Source organism: Triticum dicoccoides, chromosome 4A (genome assembly GCF_002162155.2).
Source record: "Triticum dicoccoides isolate Atlit2015 ecotype Zavitan chromosome 4A, WEW_v2.0, whole genome shotgun sequence".
NCBI classification, from domain to species: domain Eukaryota; kingdom Viridiplantae; phylum Streptophyta; class Magnoliopsida; order Poales; family Poaceae; genus Triticum; species Triticum dicoccoides.
In genome coordinates this window covers 134,428-144,088 of record NC_041386.1, presented here as the reverse complement: position 1 = coordinate 144,088, position 9,661 = coordinate 134,428, and the positions used below count along the sequence as shown (strand labels likewise).

General features: G+C 46.2%; 1 protein-coding gene across 1 annotated transcript in view; it reads left to right on the top strand.

Annotated features, from left to right (window-relative positions):
* Positions 1-537, top strand: part of LOC119288480 (pollen allergen Phl p 5.0101-like) — a 1,648-nt gene extending 1,111 nt beyond the window's left edge. The window contains exon 2 of the mRNA XM_037568093.1: positions 1-537. This exon is cut by the window's left edge and continues 1 nt beyond it. Coding sequence (XP_037423990.1) covers positions 1-159 — 159 coding nt within the window. The 3' untranslated portion in view covers positions 160-537.
* Positions 538-9,661: the final 9,124 nt, after the last annotated feature.

The window sequence follows — 9,661 nt, the reverse complement described above, 5'->3', positions numbered from 1 at the left end:
CCCGCCGCCGCTGCCGGTGGCTACAAAGCTCCCGCCGCCGAAGCAGCAGCAGCAACCACCACTCCCACTCCCGCTGCCGCTGCCGGTGGCTACAAAGCTCCCGCCGCCGAAGCAGCAGCAGCAACCGCCACTCCCGCCGCCGCTGCCGGTGGCTACTAGTGCACGTACGTGATCATAAGATTGTGGCGGCCCGCGATTTTGATCGATAATCATCAATTCTTGCGTCCATGCATGCATGGCTAGCTTATTAATTAATTAATTACGTACAGTAATTTGTTTCGGAGAGAGACATCGATAATCATCTGTAAAGCATATATGGATGAGATATAGTATATATCATCCATCTGTAAAACATTCTTTATATATAATATACACGGGCTCATAATTATTCCGTTATATATATGCCCGTGCGTTGTAATGGAAAAAAATGATGGTTTGTGTCGGCATAATGTCCCACACACCGGATTCACTATGAAGAACATATTGCAATGCAATATCCTTCTACAAAATGAACAATAAAAAAGACGTTGCAATTTAGCCATCTCTTACTGATTTTATTTAAGTATAACCCTTCCTTTAATTACCATGACGTCCTCATCCGTTTTAGTTGGGAATCAAATCCTTCATTTTCTAATTTAGCAGCCCTTCCTTTCAATTATCCTACCCTTTTACCTCAAGTGCTTCCTTTAATTAGCCTCATCTATTTGAATATTCTATTTATTAAGACCACAATCTTTCTTTTAATTATTCCACCTGTTTACCCATATTGTTTTTTAGTTAGTCACATTCATTTAAATATTTTATTTAAACCCACAATCCTTTCTTTAATTAGCTCGTTCGCTTAATTAGCTCGCCCTAAACATCAGGACTGCCACTATATTTAGAGAGCGAGTTGGGATTAGTAAATGTGAATCGTGCATAGGTCATTGGTTGTTACGTTGAAGATCCGGACATGAGGTCATGTGTTCAGTTCCAACAATGTTGATTTATTTTGACCCAATTATTTTTTCACGGTCTCTCTGAAAGCTCATAAAAGGCCCATCAACATACAAATACCTGGCCCAGGTCGCTTAGCCAAACGAAAAGGACTAAATCAAACCAAGAATACCTATATCCATGGGTGTAGGTTCTCAGGGACCGTTGATCGGAGACTTCCCGTTTTGCCCGGGGGCTGCTTCGATCCAAGGCGTCAGCGAGCAGCGGCAAATGACGCGTCACCGGCTCGTCCACGGCGCCGGCGTAGTCGGGTTGCAGAGGGGCTTGGTTGTAATTTCCTTTTCTGTGTGGACCTTTCAGTAATTTGGCCGTTTTAATATCAACTCCTTTTCTCGCAAAATAAATAAATAAACATGATGACTGCCACTCGTATATTTAGAGTGAGTTGGGATTAGTAAATATGAAAGGTGCATAAGTCTTTGGTTGTTACATTTAAGAGATAGACAGGAGGTCTTGTGTTCAATTCCCACAATGATTTGGGTGGTGTGATGGCCACATAATCGTAGACTGGTAGTTATTGCTTGTGAAATTCCTTCATCGTCTATGTACGTTTGTCAGAATTCTGTTTGTACTTTGTAGTAGTAAAATTGCATCAGCACTCCCTCAAAAAACACTACCTTTTGATGTGTTTGTGAGTACCGACTGTTGCTGCACCGACAGGCCTCCATCTACGTTTTCACATTAGGCTCCGGCCAGCCGCCGCCGAGGCACATAGGGTGCCCTCGTCTCGCCGGATTCGCACATTACCACGGACTCCTGTTTCAAGGTAGCATATGGTACACAGATGGTCTCATAGGGGTATTCGACACCAACGATGAGGAGATCGTGCCGGTTCATCTGCCTCCCGCATCACCTCATCTGCGCCCCGGGTGACGGTGAACTGTTTGAGATGGGTGACATGCTTGCCTTCTCATGTCCTGATTATCCAATGACAGCCATTGATATCTGGGTGATGCAGCAGAACCACCAAGGCGAGGTCTGGGATTTCAAGTGTCGGGTTGAATTGGTCATTGCGGAGATCAGCCAGCAGTGTCAGTGTCCCTACAGTGACCACTACGTGTTAGTTCTGCCTGGGGATGATGGGTTGCTCATTTTGATCAGGTGTGACGACTGACGACTGGTTGTTTCAGGTTGATGTCAATGGCAAGTTGATTGCCAGTTTCCATCCCAGAGGCATCAATTTCACTCCTTATTTGCTCAAGCAAACTCTTGTTCAACATACCTTCTTTCCGACACTAGAGGTAAGTTATGTTGTCAACGCTCCGCCTTTCATCTGACCCGACGATTATGAATATGCTGTCAACACTTAGAGGGCTGTTGAGTGTGGTGGTGCTTCTTATCGGCCTAGCTCTCCGTACCCACATGAGCTGCATATGTTGTCAGCATACTTGGCCTTTTTATCTTAGAGGGCTGTTGAGTGTTGTGGTGCTTCTTATCGGCCTAGCTCTCCGTATCCACATGAGATGTAGTATGTGTTAACTAGATCCACTATTAACCTTCTTTGTTGATGTATAAAAGAAGTATGATTAGGAAGCTATGATTGTCAGATGTATGCTTTGTGTTATATATATTTATTGAATATCCTCTTGTGTTGAAGTGACTGCTGTGAGTGTTGATGCTAAAATTACAAGTCATTTGGGTCAACCTTTAAAATGTTTGCCAATTGATTTGACTCGTGTTTTCTTGAACTCAATAATGGATTACTTTCCCCCCTTTATATATTGTTTATCTGTGTATGCTTTATAGATTTGTTTATTGACCTAAAGAATTGACTTGTCATTTATTGAGCTCTTTATTCTAGATAGTTTCCTGTTGTATTTTGTGTTTAAGCTGATGATGGACGGAGTCTGATTATCCTCAGCACCAATTTTTTTATAAGAGCACACATAATTAGTTTAATTGAAAGATTGCGTTATAAGCAAATTTTTCATGAAATGTTCTGTTTGCAATCCATTCTTATTCATGATTCCATTATCTCTGGTTAGGTATTGAAACATACTTCTATAGTTCTGCCTTTGCCTTGCATCGTTAGGTATTTGTATTAATCACTTCACTTTAGTTGCTAACCACACTAAGGAATCAATGTTGCATCTGGTGTTTGATCTTAAGATAAACTCCAGAAATGAAACTTGTACTGATAAGGATATCATTGTCAGGCTCAGCTCTCATATTGTGCTCCCCTTTTGATTCTGAAAGTTCCAGCATGCTCTTTTCTAAATTCGATGGGCGCAATGTGTATGGATTAGGTCCACTATGCGTCGGCCCGTTTGTTTTTCATGTAGACAGGTTATGATCACAAGAAGATCTGAATTTTAAGTCCTGGCCATTCTGTTTTTTCTTTGGCCGGCACAATATGTTTGAATTTGGTTCACTATGAGCCGACTTGTTTCTTTTTGATGTAGATGAGTTATGATCACAAGAAGCTCCTCGACTGTTTTGTGGTTGCTTGAGATTTATACTCATTAGAACATCTTTTTGGGCTAAAGTGGCTGTTGACACACGAACACGTCACGTGTACCCTCGACGCCGGGGGTGATGCACCACAGCTCGCGTCGAAGGAGACCCGACCGACAGTGCGATACGCAGGACAATCGGCGGGTGCTTTTGAGACCCGAAACCCCGCACGCCCGGGAGGGACCCCGTCAGGGCGCGATTCACGTCCTAGAGTCCTAGTTCTACTCTAACTCGGATTCAGTCTGAATCTGGCCCAAACTCCTGTCTTGCTCCTTGCGCGGGCCATCGAATTTGCATATGACTTCCGATGAAGATGGCCTAAATATCAAATATGCACGCCTTGATGAGACAAACAATTCTCGTGTTGACCACTTTTCCAAACAAGGACATCTTGAATGCTTTACGAGGTCATCTTTACCTTCCAGTCGGACTCCGTCTTGTAGCTGACTGTACTATCCGAGTCTCGTAGTGAATTTGCAGGCCGTATACTATCTTAGATGATGACAGGTGCTACTGCATATACAACAGGTGCATTCTGTCAATAAAATTCAATTGACAAAACTATATCACAAACCTCAAAACCACTTAGAAGGCTCGTGAAGGCCTCGTTCAATCCACTCTTCACGGATAGAACCCTTTTGACCACCGTAGCCATCAAGGTACGATGCTCTTCTGAAATGGATGCTCGTCATAGCAAGCCCGTCAGCATGTCCGGCGCTTCCGGGTCTTCGGAAATCGTCGCCGGAGTATGACATTCCTGAGAAGGAACCCGCTCACTTGCCTCTAGAATCATCTCCGGCTGTAAACCGGACGGTTCGGGGATGCCAGTCTTGATCCAGGAGCCCCGAGTGACAGAGGCACTGCCTTCGGGTAACACCTTCTTCGCTTCCTGTACTAATTGGTGTTCAGGAGGAGCCCGTCGGGACGATACCTCAGTATCATCTCCCCTGTTGGGCGATGTGGCTGGAGGAGGCGTGACACTCTCCATCATCTCCGGAAGAAGATCTCCCGAGGAGGAGGATGATTGAGAAGCACTAGGCATTAACCTGCATGGACGAACGTACATCGGATGATTACTTCACTAATAGGAAAAGAATGAGGTGCGTTCAAAGTAACCCAACCTCGCTTACTGTCTGCCTCGAGGTTCATCCTTGTCATCGAACTCTACGGCAGCCTTGCTCGCCTGGCCCAAGCCGCTCGACGATGGAGTTTTTCCTCTCTTAGAAGGATTCTCCTCCTGATCTTCGGAGGCGACCCTCTTCTTTCCCTGGAGGCCCCCCTCTACACTCTTGCCCTTGGGCAAAGGGATTTCGGTTTCCCCGAATGCAGCCACCTGATACGGTGTCGGAATCAGCATTCTCGTCAGCAGGTCGGTCGCAGGGCCTTCGGGAAGAGGCGCCGGACACTAGATTAGCACCGTTTTCTTTATCCAGTCCTGTACAGGGACGGATTGTTCAGTATCTTGTTAAGAGATGCCTGAACTGAAGGTGGTTGGATATCGAGTACTTACCGAAGTGTCCGGATGATTGCAGTCGAGACCAACATCTTCGGTGGTGTCCGTCCATTGCTCTTGTTCCCCGAAATATAATTTCCACATTCCTCCATGCATAGTGCCGAAGAAGTGTTGTAGAGTCCGCCGCCCTTCTGGGTCAAACTCCCACATACGAAGAGGCCGCCGCTGACATGGCAAGATCCGGTGGACTAGCATTATTTGAACGACGTTCACAAGATCGATGCCCTTCTCGGTAAGGCTCCGGATGCGACTATGCAGAGTCTGCACTTCATTGATGGATCCCCAGTCCAATCCCTTATTGACTCACGAAGCAAGCTGAATTGGAGGGTCGGGCCGGAGCGCAGGTGTAGCCGCCCACTTGGGGCCCCATGGCTTGTTGATATAAAACCACCCCTGCTGCCATATGTCGGAAGATTTGGCGAAAGATCATTTGGGCCAAACCACACCGGCCAACTTGCCTATTGTGACATTGCCGCACTCTGCCTGCTCCTCCTCTGTCACCTGCGACCTCACGTCAAAGGTCTTGAGCCACAAACCAAAGTGCGGAGGAGTCCGGAGTAAGGCTTCACACGTGACGATAAATGTTGAGATGAGGAGAATAGAGTCCGGGGCCAGATCGTGAAAATCTAGCCCATAGTAGAACATGAGCCCCCAGACGAAGGGGTTAAGCGTGAACCCTAGCCCGTGAAGAAAGTGGGATACAAATACGACCCTCTCGCCAGATCTGGGGGTCGGTATGACTTGCCCTTGTGCCGGAAGCTGATGAAAGATTTCTGAGGTTAGATACCTCGCTACGCGGAGCTTCGCAATGTCCTGCTCTGTGACAAAAGAAGCCACCCACCGGCCCTGATGGTTGGATCCGGACATGACTAGGGCTGGTGGCGATTGGAACCCGAGGGTTGGAACTTGGGGTGGCTGGGGTTGAGGAAGACGCAAGCGCAAGGGAAGAAAAGGAGACTGGGTCCCTATATAAAAGGCCTCGAATATTGGGCGTCTCCCCCGGGGTCTCTAAACTTACCTATCACCAAGGAGTTGTACCCAGGGGACGGTTGGGTTACCCATGCCTGCATTAATGAAAATCTCGTAAATAAAGGGACACGATCTCTGCCTTGACAAGACGTGCCAGTAAAACCGCACCCCGAGACATGGGGCAGCTCGCTAGCCGACAGTTGGAAATAGTAACCGGGCAGGCATGATATGATGTCATGAAAAATTATCAACAAGTTGGGCTCGTGGGGTATTACATTCTCTGCCATTATATACACAGGTCCGGATATACTTACTTCATCCGAATTCTGGAGTTCAGAAGGAGGGAACCCGCCTTGCAATGCCGAAGACAAATCTGCGCGCCGGACTCCTCGTCATTGAAGCCAGGTTCAGGGGCTACTAAGGGAGTCCTGGACTAAGGAGTCCTCGAGCGTCCGGCCTGTTATCCATGGGCCGGACTGATGGGCTGTGAAGACATGAAGGCCGAAGACTGCACCGTGTCCGTATTGGGCTCTACTTGGCGTGGAAGGCAAGCTTGGCGATCGAAGATTCCTTCTTATGTAACCGACTCCATGTAAACCCTAGATCCTCTCGGTGTATATATAAACTGAAGGAGGGGTAGTCCAGGGAGGGGATACCCCATATACTCATTACCATACCCATATAGGCTAGACTTCTAGGATTTAGCCATTACGATCTCGTGGTAGATCAACTCTTGTAATATTCATATTCATCAAGATCAATCAAGCAGGAAGTAGGGTATTACCTCCATAGAGAGGGCCTGAACCTGGGTAAACGTCGTGTCCCCTGTCTCCTGTTACCATCGATCCTAGACACACAATTCGGGACCCCCTACCCGAGATCCGCCGGTTTTGACACCGACAGGGGGTTTGGGGGTTTTGGGGGTTTTGTAGGGTTAATGTAGGGGTTTCATATATTGTGTTAGCTAGCTAATAGAGAGAAGTGTCCTCTCGTATCTCCGTGCTTAGTCGATGCTATGTACTATACGTATAGAGAGGACTCGACATGCTAGCTAGTAAGCAAATGAAGGAAACCATTAATTACAAAAGATTGTCATGAACATATACAAGGAGAAGTGATCGACCTCTCCTTTTCTGAGAGATTGGTTGAACAACAAGTTTTTGTATATCTATCCGATGCTACTGGCTACATATATACAATATAAGATCTCTTACAATCCCCTAACATCTGAACTCAAGTTCCACATGGTATTCTTCGTTTTTATTGATGACGTGGTCAAGAAAGAATCCCGCCAATTCCTCTTGAATTGCTTGTATGCGATCTTGTGGTAGGAGTTCATCCCGCATCTGAAACATCTAATTTGAAGAAGGGGGTCAATACATATATATGAGTGAAACTCAACACAAATGATGGTAATAAAATAAAACTGTGAATATTATTGCTTACGCACTTCATATTGTTTTTAGAGTAGCCCCACTCACAATAGTATCCACAGTAATTATTCCCGGGTTCCTACCACAACCACTTTACAAGAAATAGAGGTCAATCAAACTGATAAGCAAGCATGCTAAATGGTATTGATGAAACTAGCTAGAATCACTTGGAGATGCACGGAACTAGCTAGTAGTACTTACTTTCGGGTGTGTAAATCGCAGCTCCCCAGCAGTCCCGGAGCTTGTGCGGTGAAATTTTTCCAAACCCTGCCAGACAAAGAAAGCAATTACTTGATATCAGGAAATGAACAAAGTTGCCGACATGGTGCGATAATGATCGACTGAACTTACTTCTCGAGCATTGTAGTCATGACCTCATACTCCTCGGGATCTTTTCGTCTCGAGTCTATGACGGTTACTAGTCCCTGCTCAAGCTTAACTCTAGCATAATAAAGTGGAAGCTGTGCACGCATGCATAACTCATCAATTACATTACTATAACCTCGAGTAATAATGGAAACCGAATATGCACAAGACAGTAACACTCACTTGAAGTTGTAAAGAAAGAGTATTTTAACATTCCATTCACTTGAAGTTGTAAGGAAAGAGTATTTTATCTTTGTTTTGATTTTGAAGCAACGATCGTAGCAAGTTGGCCTTGGTTTGTCTGGCATCATATTTAACATTCCATTCATCTGTGAGATTTATGTTAATGAACCCAATATCACTGATTTGTATTTTCTTGCATTCTGCGATCTTCAATTTGCATAATATAGTGAGGATAATTATATATACATGCAATGAAAGAGCTAAGCTATATATAGAGACTTAATTACAGAAGTAGTACTTACAGACAGTAGCAAGTGATGATTATTTTATCGAGGGCCTTTTGATTGAAAAACTGGAAGAACTCCTCAAATGGAATAGACAACAGATCAATTCCAACGAGGTCATGCTCCTCTTTAACTCTCAGTGTCAAAGTATCCTTCCCAGACTTGCTGCAGGTGTCCATGTACCACTCAGGGAATCTTTGCATCATTGTTGTTAGAGGAGGATGACCAGATTCGACGAGAGGCTTCCTGTGCCGGTATTTGAATTCGTCCACCTCCATTATATCAAAATGTGCATTGTTGGGCAGGTAATCTCTAGGATTGGTACCGGGCACCATCCTCTAATGATTAGCGACGATATCGCTAGACACCTTGAGCGGGGGGTACGATTGGTTTGCTTGTTTGCCGAGCTGGGGAATTTTTTCCCACTTCTTCGTTCTGCTAACCTTCGATCACTGCAAGTACTTCCTGACCGGGACGCTTCCTTATATGAACTTTGAATAATGTGATCATAGTTGGTAAGCGGCAGAGAAGGTGGTGGTCACTTTAGGGCATCAACAGTGCGCTAAACTTTCACGGGATCTATCTTCTCCTCCGGAGGTGGATGTTTCTTAGCTCTTTGCGTTTCAAAGAAGTCCTTCACTTGGGCTTTACAGATCTTCGTGTTTTCCTCCTCGGTCATCTCGTATGGTAACTTCTCTAGAGGCTTGAGAGATGGACCGAATCTGTATTGCCTCCCGCCTCTGGCTATACTGCTAGATGTTGGAGCAGCCGGAGCGGCTGCGGCTGTCTTCTTTCATTACTTACGAGGCGGTGAAGAAGAAGGCAGAGTGCTACGACGCACCGGAGTAGATGGAGCGACGGCGGTTGTCTTCCGCTATTGCTGATGAGGCAGAGGAGGAGGCGGGCTGCTCGAACACGCAGGCGCAGGCGGAGAAGGAGGCGGAGTGCCCTGACTTGCCGGAGGAGGAGGAGGCAGAGGCATCTAGTTCGGAAGGTTGATGAGCTCCTTCCGCCATAGACATGGAGTCTTCAGAGCATGACCCAGCTGACTATCCCCTTCACCGGTAGGGTGGTCAAGCTCGAGCTCCTCAAATACCTCTGTAATTTTAGCAACCATCACTACAGCATAGCCTTTTGGAATCGGAAGGCAGTGAAAAGTTGCGCCAGGTTCATGAGGTGCAACAGAGCCAACAACTGCCATGACTTTGAGGTGCCCCCATTGCGCCATAAGGTGGCAATCTTGAGCCTCCGTGATGGCATCCACAGGGTAGATGGGAGCCATGAAGTCAGGCTGCTGAAGGAGCTTAATGGAAGCCATGCTGCTTCTCCGCTGAGATGGCAGGGTAGCTTCTAAGGTAGCTCTGGCAGGTCGCTGGTTCTGAACTAGTGCTTGTTGTTCCTCTAGTGCTCGTACCCTTGCATTCAGGTTCTGCAGTTCGGTCAGCTCCACTTTCCTCCTCCTC